This window comes from Cygnus atratus, chromosome 1, assembly GCF_013377495.2.
Source record: "Cygnus atratus isolate AKBS03 ecotype Queensland, Australia chromosome 1, CAtr_DNAZoo_HiC_assembly, whole genome shotgun sequence".
NCBI classification, from domain to species: domain Eukaryota; kingdom Metazoa; phylum Chordata; class Aves; order Anseriformes; family Anatidae; genus Cygnus; species Cygnus atratus.
The window spans coordinates 127,896,473-127,918,118 of record NC_066362.1 but is presented as its reverse complement, the minus strand read 5'-3'; the positions used below and the strand labels follow the sequence as shown (position 1 = coordinate 127,918,118).

The 21,646-nt window shown below is 45.1% G+C and overlaps 1 protein-coding gene across 3 annotated transcripts in view; it reads left to right on the top strand.

The window, feature by feature from the left end:
- Nucleotides 1-18,492: 18,492 nt before the first annotated feature.
- The window catches only part of REPS2 (RALBP1 associated Eps domain containing 2), a 95,076-nt gene continuing 91,922 nt past the window's right edge, over nt 18,493-21,646 (top strand). Inside the window, exon 1 of one of the 3 annotated variants that reach the window (XM_035542124.2) lies at nt 18,493-18,739. In XM_035542124.2, coding sequence (XP_035398017.1) covers nt 18,554-18,739 — 186 coding nt within the window. In that variant the 5' untranslated portion in view covers nt 18,493-18,553. The remainder of the gene's footprint in view (nt 18,740-21,646) is intronic. The other 2 variants (XM_035542123.1, XM_035542122.1) reach the window with 2 other exon arrangements.

Sequence of the window (21,646 nt, the reverse complement as noted above, 5' to 3'; positions counted from 1 at the left end):
AGGCATGCCTATCATCCAGAATGCAGTGTGAGACCCAGCCGTGGCCGTAACCCAGGCGGCAGTGTCAAACCCATGCATGAAAATCACCCAGAGAGTGGCATGGGAACTCGGCGTGGGACTGGGCAACCCCCTGGCTCGGCACCCTGGCCGGAAAGCATTCCAGATGGAAGGCATCCCGTGTGGGCAGTCCCGGGCAAGGACTGGCTTGTCCTTCTGCCAAACACTGTGAAGCCCATGGAGATGGATGCACCAAAAGATGTGGAGGAACCAATGGAATTGGATCCACCTCGGCCAGACCAGACCCGCGACTACCCCGGCATGCCTCTGCTCCCTGCCATCAGAGCGCACCAACAGCGTCGTAGGAGTGCCCGGCAAGCTCCCTACTCGTCGCGCAGGCTCCATCCCCAGCATTAGCTTGGAGCCACCAAACACCACAGACATCCCGCATGGTCACCTGCAGGATGTCCGGGCAATAAAGAACCGTGTTGCCAATTCTCAGGGGTTGTGTGAGTGCTTCCTTCCCATCCCCCAGCCCTTGTGCAAGAGGTGGCATACCTTCTGCACAGAGCCTCGAGGAAGAGCACAAGAGAGGACCCAGCTTCCTTCGGGCTGCTGCGCTGGGGTGACAGGAGGAGTCCCCGAGGGCCACCATGCGCCTTTAACGTTTGTGAAAATAGACTGAGGGGTGACAATAGTAGTGTGTAAGCGATTACGGGTGGCTAATTTCTTATCTTAGGAGTGAGTTTCTATATCTGAGTAATCGGTAACAACAGACATGGAGAAGGCTGAGGTACTCGGTAACTGTTTTGCCTCCGTCTGCACTGGTAGATGGGCTTCCCAAGTCTTTCATTTCCCTGAACCCATAGATGAAGGCTGGGGAATCAAAGTCCCACCCACTGTCAGTAAAGAGCAGGTTCGAGACCACCTGATGAACCTAAACAGGTACAGGTCTATGGGACCTGATGACATGAATCCCAGGGTCCTGAGGGAACTGGCTGATGGAGTCGCCAAGCCTCTGTCCATCCTAGTTGAAAAGTCCTGGCATTTGGGCAATGTCCTTGGTGAGTGGAAAAATGGAAACATCATGCCCCTACTCTTCAACAATTAAAACAAAGAGTTGAACAAAGAGCACTACTTTTTTTGCCTCTGTGAATCTTCAACAAGTTTGATGCCCATTTTGTTTGCTTCTTCATGTCACGTATCTTTAGTCCTAATGCTGAGATAACAGGAAGAGAAACAGCACTGCCGTGGTGACGTAGCTTTGTCACTTTGCTCCATTGTTTCTTCTGGTGCTTACAGACACACATTTCCGTCCATAGCAATTCTGGTGTTTCTGTTACATGTGTTTACACCCTGTAATGGCAAACAGGTTTTTCCACTGTTCACTGTAAAGATACTCACTCAGTAACTCAGTACATCTCAGCATGTTAGAGTACTGAGAATCCTGGGGGAGTTTGAGGAAAGGTTGGACATGGTCCTTTGGGACATGGTTTAGTGGGTGACATTGGTGGTGGGGGGATGGTTGGACCGGATGATCTTGAAGATCTTTTCCATCCTTAACGATTCTATGGTTCTGTGAAACCTTGGTGCTGCATCCAAGTGTGTCTTACCTCAAAGGACATTTGAGCACATTTGACATTGATCATCACTGTACAATGAAGTCAAATGAAGGTCGTTTTCATGCCTAGACACTTTCCTTTGACCCAAGGTTACTGCTCCTGCTTTCCAATCTCTATTCCTCCTAATATCACAAAGAAGAAAGTGGGGGAATGTCTTGCATTCCTTGCCAGATACAAAGCTTCTATGAAGAAGCAATGCTTTGTTTATTTATTTATTTATTACTCTAACTGCAAGGGAAAAAAAAAAAAGACATTCAAGTACAAAGTCCTTTCAGCAGGTTACTTGGGGTGCAAAACCACTTTAACAATTATTAACACAAGTTTTCCAAACACTTATGTATGCCAAACTGTTTCTTCTTGCTGCATATATTCAGAGCTGCAGATGTACTATGTCAGGCCGTTTATAGAATAAAATCAACCTTTCTTTTTAACCTTTTTTCAAGTTGTACATTTTTAGTGTCTGTGAATAAATGTTGACATCAACCTTTTAAAATTTGTCTTTTATTATTTTCTCCTTTGATTAAGCACTTTAGGCTTTGACACTTTTTCAGTTATTACAGGTTATTGACAAGCTCGAAACAACATTTGTTATCACTGAGAATAAACAATATTCATTTCAAATTCCAGTGAATTGCAATCACAAGACTGAAATCATCAATATGAAAGAGATCTATCTCTAACAATAATCACTCTCTCTCTCTCTCTCTCCCTCTCTCTCTCTCTTTCTTTTTTCTTTCTTTTCTTTTCCCCTCAATTTCTTTCCCTGTTGGAAAATATTTTTCTTCTATCTGGAATATGGCAGTTGTCCTCCTGGCTTGAACCTGCCTAGTATAGCTCTGTCTCCAGTAAATGTATCTAGCCAAATAATGGAGGTCTGCATTGCCAAAGGGAATAGTTTTTCTTTTATGGCTCTTACAAGCGATTGGTTTATTTGATTAGGTTTATTAAAGTGGCTTGCAACCAGTTAACAGTCACTAAAATTATGTAGCACTTCAAAAATGTTGGTGCAGCAATTAATTTGGTGATCATCTGCAAAATTTAGCTCTGGATTTCTTCCATTTAGCCTTGCAAAATTATAGTTTAGGACTTGGATGCTAATTTCAGTAAAGTAAGAGCTGCAACAATATATATTGTTATTGACCAAATCTTTGTTGTTGTCCTTCTGCCAGAGGTGAATACAACCACACTTTCCACGTCCTTGAATCAGTAAAGGAAAATGGTCCTTCAGCCAGTTTGATGTGAAATCTAGTAGTCTAGTAACCAAACTTAAATCGCTGTGAGAAGCAGTTGATGCCAAGCTTTCAGATTGTGTATGGTATTGGCTTACGAACACTTAAACATTACTTGCAAGAGGCTTGGAAAAGATGAGTGGGGCTGGACAAAGAGGAGAGTAAGGAATGACATCATCTTAAATCACTGCAACTGTTTCTTAAATGAAAAAGCACAAAAGCCCTAGAATTCCAGTTTGCCATCACAGTAATTGTTGTACCCCTGCTTTTTGTTGTCCTTTACAAATCCCTTGGAAGAGCTAATGAGAGCATTCAGCATAAATTGGCTGCTTGCTCACATTTGTTCCAGAGAAATGGCAATCAGTCACTGCTGAGATGGTTTAAGAAAAGTTTTGGCTTTGCCACTGCATAAAAATACTTTTACTTTTTACTGCATAAAAGATACTATTCGATTTTTGCCTTGCAATGCAGCTTCCAAAATGCTGAATCACAAAATGTGTGTGAAAGAACGCAAGGGTAGAAGTTCACGGATCCCCAGATTTAACGGGTGCTATTTTTTCCACTATAAACTGTCAATTGTTCTCAATGAGAGGTAACAGAATGTGTAATGAATTGCAATAGACAAAATGCTAAGGACGTGAAACACCTTCACAGAAATGTAGATAGGAGCAAAAACATTCACCAGCAAAAAGGCACCAGACCAAAGAAATATGAGCCTGAGTAAAAGAAGAGGTGCCATACTTCCCGTGCAGCAGTATGTATGTACAGCATAAAATCCACAGACAAATCCGAGGAGGAAAACTTTTCCCCAAGAAACAGCAGTTATCTTCCACTGTATTTTTAGCATGGGAACATTGCCGGACAGCCTCACTCAGCAGCCTGCCCTAACAATCTGAAAGCCCAAGGAATGACTTTGCACTCGTGCTTGTACTAAGAAAGCTGCAGGAAGCTTTCCACCCTTGCTTAGCGCAGTCAGTGGCACTAAGAGCTGTATTTGTCGGCAGCTTTGCGTTGCTCTCCGTATCATGTCCAATATCCTTGCTCCTGAGGTTTCTGTTGGCAGCGCTGCCCATGCTAAAGCTGCAAACAACAGCGCAGCTGAATCACCATGAGCAAAATTCTGTGCTATGCACAAAGCTCAAGAGGACTCAAAATAGCAGTGATGCACTGCCATCAAATGTGTCTGAAAGTAAAAGAGAGATAATTAAAGCTGACCAAAAGCTGCCTTGTGTGAACAGCTATGCTTCTTGCTTATGGCTGGGATAGATAGTACAGGTCACTTTACAATACAATAGCTTTGTGTAAAAGGCTGCAGCTATTTGGAACACGCACAAGCACACACCTTCAAGGGTGGAAACAGGAAAAAATATTCAGTGAGAGACTTTTAGTGGTACTATTTTATATCCTCTCCCTAAGGGCTTCTAGTGACACGGGATTATTCTGAAATGATGTGTGGAAGAATGCCCTTTTCTGCACTAGTTTGTTCCTCTTTACTGATGGGTGCTACAACATTACAAGGCATCCATAATTCTGCAGTGGCTGTCGTCCACACGTGGAGTAATTGTGAAGACCTGTTCTGAGGATTCTCATCCTGATTTAATCCCGACCTGTTTGCAGGTTCCCAGGTCGGAAGGAGGTAGCTCGCTGTTACTTCCCAACGAGCTCCCCCAGACTCCCTATTTCGTTAATTCATAAATATCCTGATACACCTTTCCTCCTTACATCTCCCTCCCAGCAGACCCTCGCCAAAAGGCTGTTCCACTTCTGTTGGCAATTCAGGGCCGTTCTTTGCTGTGAGCCTTTTCCTATCTTTTCTCTCTGTAATTTATTAAATTCATCACCGACTGCCTGATTAAAACATCTGCCTGCTCCCTTATGCCTACCAGCAGTAACTTTTCTGTGCTGTATGAGCTTTAGGAGCCTGCCTGAGAGCTGTAATGTGTGCCTAGGTGCAAGCAGGCAGGCATTCTGGAGGAGAGCAGCAGGCTCTTATCTCACTTCAGATCACAGGATCACAGAATGGCTTGGGTTGGAAGGGGCCTCAAAGATCACCCAGTTCCAACCCCCCTGCCATGGGCAGGGATGCCACCCGTTAGATCAGGTTGCTCAGGGCAACCTCAGGATCTGGCCAGACCCTCGTCCTTCCTGGGCTATGTATAATATGCATAATCTGTTAATCTGTTCTTGTTAGCTGGCCATGGGGTGTTTGCAATCTACATACCCGCTGATGTCTTTTCTTTGGCTGCAGTGCTTTCCAGAGCATTCAGCCCAAGTGATTTTTGTATGGAAATGATCTAAAGGGCAATAATAAATAAAAAGTTGCAAAATGATACTGACACTGATATCCAGCTGTCATTATCTGGGGTCTCAGGTGGAATCTATTTTGCCTTCCTGCCAAAAACCTCTCACTGCCCTTGACAGGAGGCAATTTTATTTAATGAAGACACCCATACGTTGGGATAAAGGTGTCAAGTGAATTATTCATGAGCTCCTTTATCTTCAAAGCATTCCAGCTGCTTTATCTCACTGTAAAATTGTAAAAGAAAATTAAAGTTTTCTTGTTGGAGTGCAGCTGTTGCTTTGAAAAGCATCTGTTTACCAACTAAAATTGTGAGACAGTATCATCCTCAGCTTCTGCTGTCAGGCAGCAGAAGTACAAGACCAGCAGAACCGGGCAAACATACAGCAGAGGGAAACAAGCCTAACTGCTCATCAGTGCTGCGAGGAAATCTATATTCAGATATTTTTAGGTGCCTCATTTTCTGCAATTAATGTCTTGAGCAGTACTGAAAAAAATAAAGGAGTGGCTGAGCTTTTCCCCCCTCTTTATTCCCCTTTCTTTAACATATGGCTGTTCTTTGCTGTGAAGTATTTCATCACAGACCAGGACTGTCGTTAGCACAGTACGTTGACACGTATCTTTACTCACGAGGAACCCAATATAGTCAGCACGGCTATACACGAACACAACAGTCGTTGCATTTTATCTAATTTCAGAGCTGAGATGCACATGCACAGATTCAATTACAGAGGCTAATTCACTGCAGCAACTGTTGGCCTTATTACTACTTCTCTGGCTACACGGTTACTTGGATTTGCACAGATTAGCAAAAGGGCTGCAAAAGAAAAGGTTATGATTTTTTTCCTTGATGGTATTTTATTGCTGTTGAAGTAAAAATCAACTGTAGTGAGAAATATGGTTAAAAAATCCATATCTTTAGAAGTGGGAGCAGACTACATAGAAGCAGCTTGCTGAACTTATTATAGCACTCTAGAGGTTTGTCAGAGCAGGCACGCTGCGAGCTTTTGCCCTTTATTTCACCCACTATATCTTTTGACCTTGTGTAGGGAGCTCTGGTGCAAAGGACAAGTCACCGTGATTTAGTTTCACCTCTTCTATTTTGCAATCGTATCGCTAAGTATTTTCTCATAATCATTTAATCATAAAGAAAGCCTGTGCACATTTTTACAGAGGGGTTAATGTCACGTCAGCAATCAGAGTGCCACACTTCAGGGAGGCTCTTCAGAGACTGCATACACCGTACGCTTTACATCCCTGCAAGAGAAACTGGAGTTAATTGCTTGTGCTGCTAGTCCGCTCATTTACAGCTGTGGTACACATATCCAACCCTGCAACGCTCAGTGCTGAGTGAGTTTGGAAGAGAAATATCACAAACCACTCCCCCAGCTCTCCCTGACCTGCCCTAACTGCTTGGGCTCCACTCAAGCCAAACTCTGGCTTGTTCAGCCCCCCGTGCTACTCAACATCACCTCTTCCAAGGCTTGGAACTACACTACACAATATAATTATCTTGTTCACTGCTAGAAGGTGTCCTTATTCAGAAATTAGTAAGGTCGTGTCTCCCCAGTAGCAGATGATCTGCTAGGTTCCATCACTATTTAGCAAATATAGCTGAACTTTATAGAATTAATTTTTACCTTGCATTTATATTATGGCCTCTGTGCCCATAACAGGACAGAAATAACATCGTATAGGCCATCTTACTTGTGACATTTCCTAATTTTGTGGTGCTTTATTTTTTTATCTCAGTATTTATTTTTGTGTAGGACGTTTTGTCTAGAACAGTCCTAATACATGCCATCTATCCTCAGATACCATCTTCAGTTACCAAACCAAAGTAACATTTAAAAATGTGATTATAATCTTAAAGGCTCAAGCGTAGAGATAAGAACATACATAATCATAAAAAAATTACTCTCTTCAGTGCAGAAGTGGATTGCAATTATTCCTAATTAATTCTGGTGCTGCTGAGATCAGTATCTGGTTTAATATAGATGCCTTGCCAACTGGATGCTAATTTCTTCCTTCTGAGTGTGAAGTTTTTTCTCTCAGTTTTAATTTGACTGATAACATAAGATTTCCTATGGCAGCTACAGTGTTTTTTTACCCTTGTTACATCTGACACTAAATTTCACAGTTGATCAGGAGAAGCTACAAGCAAATGCTTCCTTCAAGTCTTCAGAACAGAAGGATGCTCTCAGCCACTGCTGGGAGGGCAGAGACAGACTAAGGCAATATTCACACTGGGGAAAGTTTGTGGTGTTCCCTCACCCCCCCTGTGGGCACCCAAACCTCCAGACGAGATAAGTGTGGGAAAACCACACTTCATAAACCCTGCTTCTCACAAAATTATTATTTTTAGTTAGGAATGCCAATAACCCAATTACTTTTCATCTGCATCTCTCTGTTGAGTTTTCTCAGAATAAGATATTAGGATTTTTCTGAATCTGTAGGATCATCAAGGATTACTAGAGCTGACTTTTAAAACAACCACAGAATATAGTCTGTCCTTCTTGAGAACATCAGCAGCTATGACATTTCTCATGTGGTTTTAGTTTGTAAGTACTCCAAGCAGCAGACTGCCTCTGAACATCTGTTCACTCAATGTCCCAGAGAGATTGGTTTTGAACTGCAGATTTCAAGCATCCCTCATATTACTATGCAAGACCATCACTGCTCCTCTTGCTGAGATGTTTTTACTGTGGATAACTTAGAAAAAATATATTGGTCTGAAAACTGATAAATTTTTTGAATTTTGAAGGATTTTGCAATACTCATACCCAGTCATCCAGCTTAGCTATTCCTTTTAGCTTTCTCTTTTCTTTTTATTTAATTTTCTTTCCATGGCATTTCCTGTAACTGGTCGAGCTCTTTGACTTTTTAGATGTTGATGGCTTTTCATTTAGGTCCCCGCTCAGGATTCACTCTGCCATTAAAGCTTCAATGACAATTTACTAGAGTAGAAAATTATACTCTAATGTTTGAGATTGGGCCTCATCTGGCACACTCATTTATTGCAAATCTTTACAGTGCTGTCTATCTTACAGTAAATTCATAGGCCATTATCTTGCACGTGCTCAGCTTTTCAACTGTGGGCAGCCCTGTGGAAATTCAGTATTCTTTCATGGATTTTAAAGTTAAGGAAGTACAAACAGATCTGGCCCTCAAGGTATGGAGTTCCCTGACTGTGTGTACATAGCAAGAATTGGCACTAGAAAGTAGTAAAATTACCCCCAAAGCTCAGTATACCCACATTCTGGTTTTGACTGTGGATCTTCATAATTTATAAACTTTTTCATATTGTTTTATCCCAATGTTACAAGTTAATTAATGTGACACAGATGGCATAAGCATTTCTAGGTATGAGCAAACTCTTCTGTAACTGTACTGGGATACAGACTTCAAAGAAAAATTACCTTGTATACACTGAATGATCAAAATGAAAAATTATCAACAAAGAAAAAAAGAAAAAAAAAGAAAGAAACCACCCCATAACTCTGAGCAAATCTTACTCCTCCAAATCAATTACTCTTTGAGCAAATACACTACAATCTTTAAATTATGAGTTCTTCCCTTAAACTAACCATAGTTTTAGAGAGGTCGAGGCTTGTTAAATGTATATTATTTAAACGATGTGGAAAGTACAATGATGTTCAAAAGTATGACTGCTCAGAAACGCTTGCTAGAAAAAGAGAGTGGATATTCACTATGAGCCCAGGGACCCTACTAATAAGGGCTTCAGGGCTTCACTTCTCAGCACTTCTACTTCAGAACGGTTCTTTTGTGGCTTCCTCAGACTCCTTTATGGTTCCTGCAAGTCTACTGGGCACGGACACTGCTTAACTGGTCCACATGTTAAAGCCAAACCACCAGACATCCCAAGGAGTTTTAATTTAAAATGTCAACGTTTTGTAAAACCTTCCATCTCTAGCTATGTGCAGAGCTCTTTTAGGGCAGAAGAGTCCCGAGTTTCACTGCAGTGCTCTTGCACAGGAACAGCGGGGCTTGCAATATCATTTACGAGTACAATTGGAGCATTGTTGTAGGAAATGTTTGTAAAACGTCTAGCTGACCAAGTGCAAGAGAGTAGCTACACATCCTGTGGCCGAGCTCCAATTGTTTTTTCTAATATTAGGGCCAGGAATGGCTGATTTACCACACCCCAACGAGCAAACAGGAAAGGCTGCATCCATCGCTTTGTTCTGCAGCCGTGCGTGATGAGGGGAGGCGCAGGATACGTCCCGGCGGCACAGCAGGCAGCCCCGCGCTGCGCAGTGCCCTGCTCCACCAGCGCACCTGAGCTTCCCAGCTCGCTGCAGCCCCAGGGCCGGCTAACCCAGGGGAACAGCAGTGAGCTTACACCCTGCCTGTGATTCTCTGCATAGGCATCTTTTGAGACAGAGCTTCTTTCTTTCTTCTTTTTGTCCGGCTGATCTCCACTGTGGCAGATCTGCTGCAGTTTAGAGCTGAATATTACGAGGTGGCATCAGCCATAGGCTCCAAAGGATACCCGCAGGCACTGGAGCAGGATTTCCTAGTCCAAGGGGCTGAATCCTCTGACAGAAGTGGAGTGAAGAGAGTCCTCTACAGCTACAAAGAGGGGGAAGAGGAAGGGAAATGACATGAAGGTTCACATGTAGCTTGCAGAGGGAGGTATACAGCAAGGGGAGATAGGGGTGACAGTGGTAAGTCACTGGAGAGGAGGATGAGGAAGGGATGATAGCAAAGGTCCCAGGTCACCCACAGCCAGGGCAGGGAACTGTGAGATCATTGAATCACAGAATCACTCAGGCTGGAAAAGACCTCTAAGATCATCTGGTCCAACGTGTAACCTAGTACTGACAAGTCCACCACTAAAGAATGATACTAAGTTCTACATCTACACATTTCCTGAAGACCTCAAGGGATGGTGACTCAACCACTTCCCTGGGCAGCCTGTCCCAATGCCCCACAACCCTTTCAGTAAAGAAACTTCTCCTAATATCCAACCTTAACCTCCCCAGGTGCAACTTGAGGCTGTTTCCCCTCATCTTATCACATGGTGTTTGGTAGAAAAGCCTGATCCCCACCTCACTACAACCTCTTTTAAGGTAATTGTAAAGTGAAATAAGGTCTCCCCTGAGCATTATTTTCTCCAAGCTCAACAACCCCAGCTCTTTCAGCCGCTACTCGTAAGACTTGTTCTCTAGACACTTCACCAGCTTCTCTGTCCTAGACCCTTCCCCAGATCGACCCTTTGTTTTCTAGACCCTTCACCAGATCAACAACCCAAAGGAGGCGGATGAAACAGGGTGGGGGCAGCTTGGGAGAAGCCCTTTCCTTCTTTTACTGGAGAGATGCTTCTAAACCTTGTCCCTTTTACTGTGCTGTTGACTATTCTCCCACCTAAAGTTCTCCTCGAGGGCGTTGTGCCCCCGTGCTTCTCCTGTGCAGTCCACTCCTGATGCATGGCCACACGACATAGTGCTGAGCAACACTGCAAATCCTGTGGCTGGCACCAACCCACTGGTGTGTCACCGTGGCCCGGCCCAGTGCTGTTCACAGGTGATGGTTTGGACTCCAGAAAAGCAACTTTGCCATCGTCCTTCACCTGAGCTTGTCAGCCTAGGCATGGGCAGCTGTACCACTCTGATTTGGGAGCTGGCTGCTGTCTGGGGTCTCTGAACTTGGCTGTATGGCAGAGCCTGGTTGTCTGCACAAAATTACTTCTGAGCCATGTAATCAGATTCTGCATTTCTACAACTCATTTCCTGTTAGTCGCTGTCATCACACCTCAGGTCACCCCAGAGTTCATGTCAGGAATAATCTGACCGCTAGTCCCTCACTGTGTTTATTTGCTCCCCATTACCCTTTCAGAGCATCTGAATGCCCTACAAACCTCGACTGTACCTCACAAGACTGCTGTAAGGCTAAAAAATAATTTCTTTGCACTACTAATGAAGAACGTTTGCAGGATTGTGTGGCAAAAATAACAAAGATAGGAAGGGTACCAGGTTTTTGTGAATCTCACTAAGATAAAATCCTTAGTCACAAGATTGTAATTTATCTTCCTTACCTGCACCTTCCCTCTTCACCATGAGGAGATTTAATATCTAACCTCTATACTGAATATCACCTGTCAACTGCCTGCAATTCTTACATCGGGGAAAAATGAAGAATACATATGAATTGTGAAGGAAATTGTAACAATATTTAGTCTTTGCTACTCAGTACTAGCAATGAGAACACAATTAAAAAATTAAAAAATAAGATTTTCTATAAAAACCAACACAGAGTTGGCTCAATGACATAAAATGTATGTACCTATGCACAGACTAGCCTATATTTTGAACCCAATCCTATTCCTATTTTAAATCCTGGCTTTAGATACCTGAATAGAAAATCTGTAAAGGATTTTCGGCACAAGGAATGTCAAGGAGTACCAGTCCTTTCTTTTCTCGTACCGCTGTAAATGAAGAATAATTTCAGCAAAGCTGTTGCAGCTGCAGCAAAGGTGAGTGAGGAAGCTGGCTGGCAGTACTCTGATGAGCTGACCAGCTAGCTGTGCTCCCTCCTGAAGTCTGGAAGCAGGGAACAAACCTTGAAGAGGGGTCTGGGAAGATCTTCTTGCCCTCCCTTGTGAGAGCCTTCAACGGGAGAACAGTCCATGGGGATGTGCTGCAAACTGCTTTGTGCTCCGCCTTCACTGTGGCCAGGGTCAAGCTCCCAGATCCATGTGGGATCTCCTGTGTGCAGCTCTGCAGCTCTGCCTTTTGCACGGGAGAGGGGCAATGATTTACCTCTGTGGTACCTTCCCCTACTTGCAGATTGCTGACCATGAACGGGCAGGAGATGAAAGCTGTTTGGGCTAGCAGGGGCTGTACGAGCCCAGCTGTGGTCTGTGCTGTCTATCCTGTGCTGCCTCTGTGCCTTTGTGGCTCTGACGGTCAGAGGCTGTCCCTGCTGCAGAAAATGACAAGAATTTCTCCTGTACTGCTGAGAAGCAATGCCAGATCCAAACTAAGGCAACTCGGGACTCTCAGGTTTCTTTCCTTCCAAAGCGATGTCCCAAGTACCTGTCTGGAGCTAGGCAGGGAGACGAGCTTCTCACACGATGTGGTAGCGGCTCTGCAACCAGGCTGCAGCTGGCGTGTCTCTAAGCAGTGCTGGCTGAGCTGTACCGAGGGCACTGAGCACTTACTTGGCCAGCCCTGCACCAGACACAGCCGCACGGCTCCTGGCACTGTCTGCAGGCAAACCCTGCCTTGCAGGCTGGGTTAGGAGAGGTAAAGAGGCCACGGTGCAGTGCTGCGAAGGAGGGAGCTGCAGCTGTGGCTGCTGGTGGCTGCGGGCCAGCTGCGCGTTTCTCTCTCTCTCTGCATGCGAGGTCTGGGAGCTAGAGTTTGCTATCACGTTGCAGGCTGGGTTTCAGTTACGGCAGCTTTTGCATAACAAGCGACGCAGTGAAAGTCCACCCTTTCTCAAGCTGGTGCTGGACAAAAAGATGTGTCATGTGCAGGTTGCAAGTGTTATGGCACGCTGCGTGTTCCTGCAGAAAATGCCTGTGATGGTACTGCAATTGCAATGACATTGCTGTAGCTGTATTTGGCCTGGGAAAATTAGTAGTAAATATAATTTATTGTTGCTGTTATCTCTGCTATCAGTGGTGATAGAAGAATCTGTAGCACTTTGCAGCTGTTTTGTTTGTGCTTTATATCAAGTTGATGAATTAACTAGAGGACAAGGCTGACTATTTTCTCTGTTAAAATGTAACCATGAAAATGGCATAAGGGCATCCTATTTTCCTAAAGGAAACTCGTTTAGGTCAAAACTGCATATGAAGCATGAGACCGCAGTAGCAGCATTGAAAGCCCTTTTTGGACATCAGGCTATCTCGTAACTGAACACTTCTTAGAGGCTTTTTTTCCAAGTCTTAATGCAAAGTTTTTGAGAGGCAAATTAGCTGAAAAACACACAGAAAAGTGAATGTGCTGTGTGTTTTTTTATTTAATTGTTACCTCTTCAATTGGAAAATACACATTTGCTTTGCATTAGTGGCTCCATTGCAATGAGTAATGTCTCTCTGCCTTTCTGTGGTGACTATGCACTTAGGAGCGTGGTTGCCAGTAGCAGTTCATTAGACTTAACAGGCGAGGGAATGTTAGCCACCTCACCAAGCACTAAGAAATTTTCTTTAATTATTATCTATGTTCTCGTTATCGCCCTTCTGCGTGACACACATTTCCCTCCTTGTCCATGAGAACGCAGTTAACTTTCAGGCTGTGCTGCAGGACCCCTCTTTTAACTCATGTCTGTGGGAGAAGACAGTCATGTGTCCTTACCAATCTATGTTTTTCTGCACGCGACTTCCAGGATCGTGCAGATCTTCCTCAAGCAGCATTTCTTGGCTCAGGATTTCAGGCGTGCTGATGATAAGATCTTTAGGAAGTGTTGTCCTGCTATGTGGTAAAGTTTAGTGTATTCTGGTTGAAACCAGATGCACTGATTGCTGCCGAAGGCTCCGTGAATTTCCTAAATTAAAGCACAAATGATAGAGGAACCACATTTTAGTATTCGGTGTGTTGAGTGACCTTTTCCATCTATGGAACATAAAAGGAAGTGGATAATCTTTCAAAATAAAATTAAAAATATAGCAAATGAGCACCTAAAATATTATGTTTTTCAGTTTTACGTGAAGCCAGTATTTTAAGAGAAAAAAACTACCAAGGACTTTGATGAAAATTAATGGAAATGAACCTGTAGTTTCCTGGAAAGTTACTTAAAAAGCAGTATACGTATACTATTTTTTGCCCTGATCTTATAAAGATTATGCATGGGCCTAGCCTTATGCCACTGAAGCTCATACTACATGTGTGTTTGTACAAATACTTTGTATGAAGACTATTCTAAACACAGCTAGTTGTGATATCATTGTAAGCTTTCAAAACTTTCTTGTAACTAAGAAACTGTACATACCAGTAAATCAAAACAATGTAAGTATTTATTATTTAGTGGAAAAAAAATAATGCCACTTACGTAAACCAGATAGAAATTTGATTTATCAATGTATGTTTTAAAGCTGTGTGTGGTCGTCTTTTCCTCTCTTCCTCCCTACCGAAATAATAAATATGGGGATATTTGTCAAATATTTTGACTTCAGTTGTTATTCTCTATTATGGATTCAGCTGTTTACAGAAAAAAAAAAAAAGAAAAGAAAAAAACCAACTGTCACAAACTGTATCTTCCACAGTCTGCTCAGAGGAGGCAGTTTTCACCTATGATGCCATCCGATTTTTGAAAACAATGAATAGGTCAGAGCTAGGAAATAGCCACTCTTTCTTAGGTGTTTTTCATGCACTAGAGGCATCAACAAGCTGGAAGACAAGGAACCAAATTTTGCAGCTCACTGAACATTTCTCCTGTTTTTCCTGGAGATGGAACATCTTCGTGCAAGCAGCAACGTGAATAATGAAGGACCTGTACTCTCAGCAAGAGTATTTGCACGCTAAATTGCTAGATGGATCTACGAGGTTGTCAACTGCATTCCAAGCATGCTTGATGCCCTGGGTATGAAACCTGTGCAACCAGCTACTTGTCACCAAAGCCTTTTCTCCTTTTCCAGAGAAAACAAATAAAAAATCCCTAACATGCTATTAGTAGCCGGGGGTGTGATTCACTCAGACTAGTTTGGGGGAATCTAGGTGACAGTTTTCCAGCCAAACATTTGCCTGTGTTTCTGAAGCTTCGCCCAGTGATACGCGGGGTGTTGTCACTGTCAACAGGACGCAGCTGTCAGCTGGGCCTCGTGCCTTTCGGGCCAGGGCAAGCTTAACACGGTCTGAACCCTATGATAATCGAAATAATGTACACGTTCTAGTGACTGGTCTTTGGGTTGTACTGCTCAAAAATAAAATAATAAAAAAATAATATAGATATATACATACATATATATATATTCCCAGGATCCCCTAAATACTACCATATTAGAAGGGATTTTTTACTTTTAATTACATATTACATGTTCTACTATATATGACTATCTATGCTGATGATTTCATTATGAAAAAAAAATTACCTATCATACATATTGGTACAATTCCTATTAGCAAATCTTTGGAAGGAACATTCCTTTTTTTTTTTTTTTTTCCAATAACACTTTCATCTCCCTCCCACACTTGATCAAGGAATTGTTTGTAGGACTGCTGCTGGCTGTTTTTAGAATAAGTCACTGCGTTGTTATTTGGGTGGGAGAGGCAGGGAGGAAAGGAGGACCACACACAGATCTAAAGCATACTTTGATAAGTCGGATTTCAATCCAGTTTACATTACTGCCATTATTTTTTTTTTCCAGCAAACAATAAATACTTACATTGTTTTGATTTACTGATAGGTAGAGGTTGTTAGTTGCAAGAAACATTTGTAGCCTATAATGACATCGCAACTTCCCTGTAAACAGGAAGGTTTAAACCATCTTCCTACGGTACTTGCACGGCTTCTGTTACCACTGGGTGCCTCTCAGCCTGAACTAATGTACCCTCACAAGAACTTTAGACATGCGATGTCTGTCAATACCAGCGTAGAGAGAGGAGGATGAGGCCACTATCGAAATGTTGTACCAGCAGACTACCACGTCCCACAGGCAAATACTTCCACTGCCATTACACATTGCACGCACTCAGCACACACGCATGGCTTCTCGGGGTGCCCCAGTTCTTGCAATCAGTGTCCAGCAGACCTGAAGGTGGGCTCAGTCCCACGGGATGCTCAGCTCGCACCTGGCACCAAGGGATGGCACCGTCCCCTCCGCTGTGTGCAGAGAGGAGCAGTGCTGGTTGCCCTGCCTCCTTCTTCAGCTCGCGGGGGTTTGGTCCTTTGGAGTCTCGGAGGTTATGGTAGCAGGGCAGGCTGGTTTTGTACACAGACTCTCTGTCTGTTTTGGTGAGAGTGGGTGACACGTAAAGAGTAATGTAAGTTGTGCAGGTCAAGAAAGAAGAGAAAATTGTCCAAAGGAAAAAAAAAATGGCTATAAGGCTGTGTTTGTGTTTGCAGCGTGGCTGGTAAGAGAAACTAGGGGGCAATGGGCATTTCCAGTATCTCCCTGCCATGCCCACTGTAGAAAAACTTAGAAAAACTGAGGCCAACACATCAACAAATGTCAAGTGGTGCCTGGTGGGGCATTGGAGAAGGGAGAATTTGTTAGGATAAGACATTAGCAGCACAAGTACTGAGCTGGTCAATTTTCAGCAAGCATCTTCAGTCACAGGAAAATGCAAAATTAGCAGAAGATGTTGACAGCTTTTTTTTTTTTTTTCCTGTCAGAATAACATCTCTCTTGTTCAAGTTCAGCTGTAAGACAGCTGTAGTTCCACAAGCTAATCTGAAGATATTATCCTATTTTCACAAGAGCCGTATAATTAAATATGCCTATGGTTAGGTAAAGATGACCCATGTCATCTCCATGGTGCAGGTACCTTTTCCTGACCAGTACCTTGTACCCGACTGAAGGCACAGAGAGGGTGAGCAACATCTTAGGGCTTTCCAGAACTGGGCAGTCCTGGTGCAGCTCACTCTGCTCTGCAGCGCCTTCTGGAGAGGACTCGTGTAATTTTTCTGAGTTTTCCAAGTCAGGCTTCAAGATTCACTTTCTGAGATACAACCACCCTCCTCCCAAACCGTATGTCTTACAATGACAAAATACCACGGCAATCCTCTGTCCCTAAAGGAACAAAGCTTTCTCCACCTATGGTCCCCTCACCCTCTATCTTTTATCAGGATCACCAGCTGTGTCCCCGCAGTAACTGCAAATCCCAGCCCGTGCGGCATTGTGAACAGTGAGAAGACCGGCACGTGTGTTCGTTCTGGATTAGAGGAATTAAAGGTTCCCCTGTTCTGTGTAGGGGAGAAGGAAGCACGGTTATATTCGTTGTGGAGAGGATAAAGTAATTTTGAAAGGAAACAGTAGTTCTTGTTTACGAAGACACTGGTGATGTGCTAGCAAGTCGGATTTTTTTTGGCTTTACAGACAAATTAATCGATAACAACTTTAACTGAAGTAACCCTAACCTAATATTTTCCAGTCATAACACTATATGATTTTTTTTAATTATAATTTTTTCAAGAATGAATAGTAACCGAGCACATAAAAACTAAAACGCGCTTATTTCCTAAACATTTTGTATTTCAGGAGCACATCTAACGACATTAGCCGCGTGTTGCCAACGGAAAAAGAGCGTGACTGGATACGGGTCCATCTGGTTTCTCGGGGGCCAGGCCTCTTGTCAGCACCAGAGCCTCCACGAAGAGAAATGCTCGCCCTTCGGCGGGTTGCTGGCACTCACGAAGGCAATCTTCAGTGAAAGCCATGGGTTGGTTACCTTATGCCTTGAACTACCTCATCTGCTGAAATGGCAGGAGAAGAGGCAAGCCTGACAAGCAACATAACCCCACAGGCAGCCTCTCTGCTGGGATTTTGTGACCTGCCGGGCTTTTAGGGAGGTGCTTCGCCTACAACAGAACCATTCATGGTGCTGCAGAGGAGCGGTTGGTCCAGTGTAGGAACCATGAAGATGATTAAGGGGCTGGAGCATCTGTCCTGTGAGGAAAGACTAAGCAAGCTGGGCCTGTGTAGCCTAGAGGAGATTGAGAGAGGATCTGATCGACCTCTATAAATACCTGAGGGGACAATGTAAAGTGGATGGGGCCAAACTCTTCTCAGTGGTGGCCAGCGATAGCACAAGGGGTAGCGGGTATAAATTGAACCACAGGAGGTTTCATCGCCATATGAGGAAGAACTTTACAGTTTGGGTGACAGAGCACTGGGGCAGGCTGCCCAAGAGGTTGTGGAGTTTCCTCTGGAGATACTCAAAACCTGCCTGGATGCGATTCCGTGTAACGTGCTCTGGGTGACCCTGCTTGAGCAGGGGGGTTGGACTAGGTGATCTCTGGAGGTCCCGCCCAACCTCAGCCAGCCTGTGATTCTGTGAGTAGTAAAGAGAAACCTCGTCTCTGTAAACGAGGGGCTCTTTGCCCTCGAAATTAAAGTGAAGAAAGGTAGATAGAGAACATAGTGGTGTTTATTTTCTCTTAGTCTCTCAGCAGTGGCTCACAGAGTCTCAGTTTTGAGAGCACCACAGCACTGCCCGGTGCCGGGTCGCCCACGCAGCCTTACTTCGGGCAGCGGGCGGTGCTCCCAGCGGCACCACCGCCGCCCCTCCGCCCGGCTGCTGGGGGCAACGACACCGCGTCCGGAGCCCTGCGGCAATCGTCGGAGCACACCCGCTGGCCGCGGGGGCTCCCCCGGCGGTGAGGCGAGGGCCGCACCTTCCCCGCCGCAGCACCGCCTCCCGCCCGCCGCCCCGCCTCCCCCGGCGGCTCGGGCCCCGCCGCCCCGCCGAGCGGCTCTGCCCGCGCCGCGCCGCCCCGACATGGAGCCGGGGCCGCCGGGGGGCCCCGCCGCCTCCGCCGCCGGGCTGCCGTTGAGCGAGAGCGAGCAGCAGCGCTACTCCGAGCTCTTCTCGCGCTGCTGCCCGCCCCCCGAGGCGGCCGCCGGGGGCAGCAGCGTGGGCGAGCTGTTCCGGGCCTCGCAGCTGCCCCCGGACACGCTGCACCAGGTGGGTCGGGTCGGGTCGGGTCGGGGGGCCCCGGGCGGCCGGGGGGCGAGCGGGGCACGGGGCGGCCCCCCAGGGCCAGGCGGCGGCACGGTGCGGAGCCCGGCGCTGCGGGAGGAGGGCACGGCGGCCGCCTGGCGGCTCCGGGGCTGCGGCTCCGGGTCGGTTTGCTTCATTTCGTTTTATTTCATTTCGTTTCGTTTCATTTTATTCTATTTTATTTTGTTTTATTGCTTTATTATTTTATTTTATTATTTATTATTTTTTCTTATCTTCAGTCAAGCTGTTGCTGCTGCAAATATCCACCTTTCTCTCCCCGCTGCCCAGGTGCGTGTGCGTTAGGGGTGGGCGCTGCACCCTTCGCCCCCAGCTTGAGTCCCAGGGGCACACGCAATTCTGTGCGCAGCCCCCCACGCCTGCATGCAGCCTCCCAGTTAGGGCAGCTCGGTAATGCCATTAGCTGCCTCCCAAGAGCCGCCCGGTATCAAAAGGACAGCAGCATCGGCGGGGCTGTGGATGGCACGCAGCGTGTGGAAGTCTTGCCCTCACTTTGATTTTCGAGGGGTGTTTCAGTGCAGCTGGACACCAAGCGACAGGGTCGCATCGGTACGCCCGTACTTGAATGCGTTCAGGTAGGAAGCGGGAGGCTCTCGCCCGGTGTGAGCAGCGGAGCCCCGGCAGCAATTCCCCACGGAGGTGATGGGGCTCCCACGAAACCCTCCCCAGCTGCGAGGAGCAGCCAGGGCCACTCTGTTCCCTGTTACCCCGAAGGAGTGAGCTTCTGCTTTTCCCCGCCTGCAGGTGGGTGATTTGACCCACAGATGGAAATTTTCAAGCAGAAAAAATCATGTCAAAGTGGCGCTGAAGTGTGGTTATAGCTGGCCTGAGGGAACAGGACTCCTCCTCCACTCTTTTTCCTGACTGTCAGGTCATCTCTCAACAACTTTATATTGTATAAATCCTTATTACCTAGGTGTTTCTGAATGAAAAAGGTGATATTTCAAGGATGCTTTTCCCCTGTTACTTGCACTGTTTACCAGACATGCAAACCGCAGCTGACCAGGCACCACGGTGCTTTGTTTGCAGTCACGCTGTGGCCTTCGACCTGCAGGGGAGTTCAGTGGGGAAGGCAAAGGTATTGCATAGATCCAGCACCAAGAGCAGGTCCTGGCAAAGAGGAAGAAGAAGGTATCTAATTTCAAATAACAATGTACTGAAGAAGCGTATTAAAGCCCTATTAGTAAATTTGTGTGACTTTGGTATTAGTCACTTCATTTTCCAAAGAGTTACAGAAAAAAAACTCTTAGTTTTACTATGTAGATCCTTATCCTATCATTTAAGTGAATTTGGTTGTCATATTATCACAGTCTGTTCTGGGGGTTTCTTTGGAGACTCTTTGGATTATAACGTGTGACTTAAGCCTGGAAATGTTTCAGTATTCTTTTTTTTTCTTCTTTTTTTAATATTTTAGATTATTTCCAGATATATTTATGATGTAAGGAGAATGTTACTGGGAAACTGGTAATTGGCTTCAGGAATCTTCAGGATAATAAGGCCTGTGGGATCTGGGGTTGTTTCTCTTCTTCCTTCCTGCCCTGCCCCTCTTGTTTATATGGCACTAATCACGGTGAAGCTGTGGTCTGTGGCTGGAGCTCCTATCCACCAAGCCCACTGCTGTCAGGTATTCTTACTAACGTTTACTGGAACTGAAGAAAAAAATGAATTGCCATAATGAAAAAAAAATGGAAGCGTGGATCTTCAGATATGGGCAAAAACACAACGTTGTTTTTTTCTGAGATATATGCTGATACTTTGTCTTTTGTTATCCTCCAAAAATGAAATTTCATAGTTTTTGGTTTTTTTTTAAAAAAGTACCATTCTAACAATTGTGGAAACAAGGCACAGCAGTTCATGGTAGCTGTTTTCTGCTAGTGCTGGGAACACCCGTTTTAGGCAGAGGCAACTCGTTTGGGTTAAGATAACATGTTTTCTTTGAAATGACTGTTGACCATGAAAGTTTTCTCAAAACAAAACATATCCTTTCAAAATCCCCATCTGTCACAATTAGTGCTTCGTAAGCTGGCATCTCTACAGAGCCATCAAGAAGTGGTCGTGCTGCGTGTTATCATGTCGGAAATGTGGAGATTTGGATTGGAAAATGGCTCTGGATTTCGAGTGAGCTGAGCCCGCACAGTGCAGAAGGTACTGAGCACTATTCCCCGGCCCTTACGTGGGCTACAGCAGGAGGTGGCCGTGGACCATTTTGTAAGCTATGCGTGACTTAAGCATTTTTTTCCTCAAGGTACTCATGAGGAGTGGTTTTACTGTCCGGGTGTGCTTCCAGAACTGGCATTTGGACGCACAGCAAAGTGCTGAACCTGTGCTGTTGCCTTCAAGGTTTTGTGCTTATGTAGTAAGTGGGATAAACCTGTGAGAAAAAGAGAGCCTTTCGTTACACAGTGTTTGATGGAGATTTCTTGTTGGTCGGGAGGATGCTCACAGGGGCTATGGGAAATCTCCTTCCACCTTCCCTGAATGCAGTGTCAGGGCTTGCAGTCCCAACAAAGGTCCTGTGAGTGCAGCGAGGCAGGAGCACTGCTGTTGAATATGGCAATTCCTGTGGGAAAAACAAGGACGTGTGCTCCCAGACAGCGAAGAGGCATGGTTTTGTTTGTTTGAAGGTTCATTGGCTCGATCCAGAAGGTAATTTAGATGAAATAGGCTAGGTAGCAGAGAGCAGGTAACTCAGAGTACATGCCAGAAGAGGAAATGCTGGTTTAAATAGGAAAAAATCCAAGAGCGGCCAGGTCAGAAGGAGCAGATGGTGTGCACCCAAGAGCCCTGAGTCTTGCTAAGAATGAAGTGCTTGAACACAGACTCATTAGACACAGACTCGTTAAAATCAGCTAT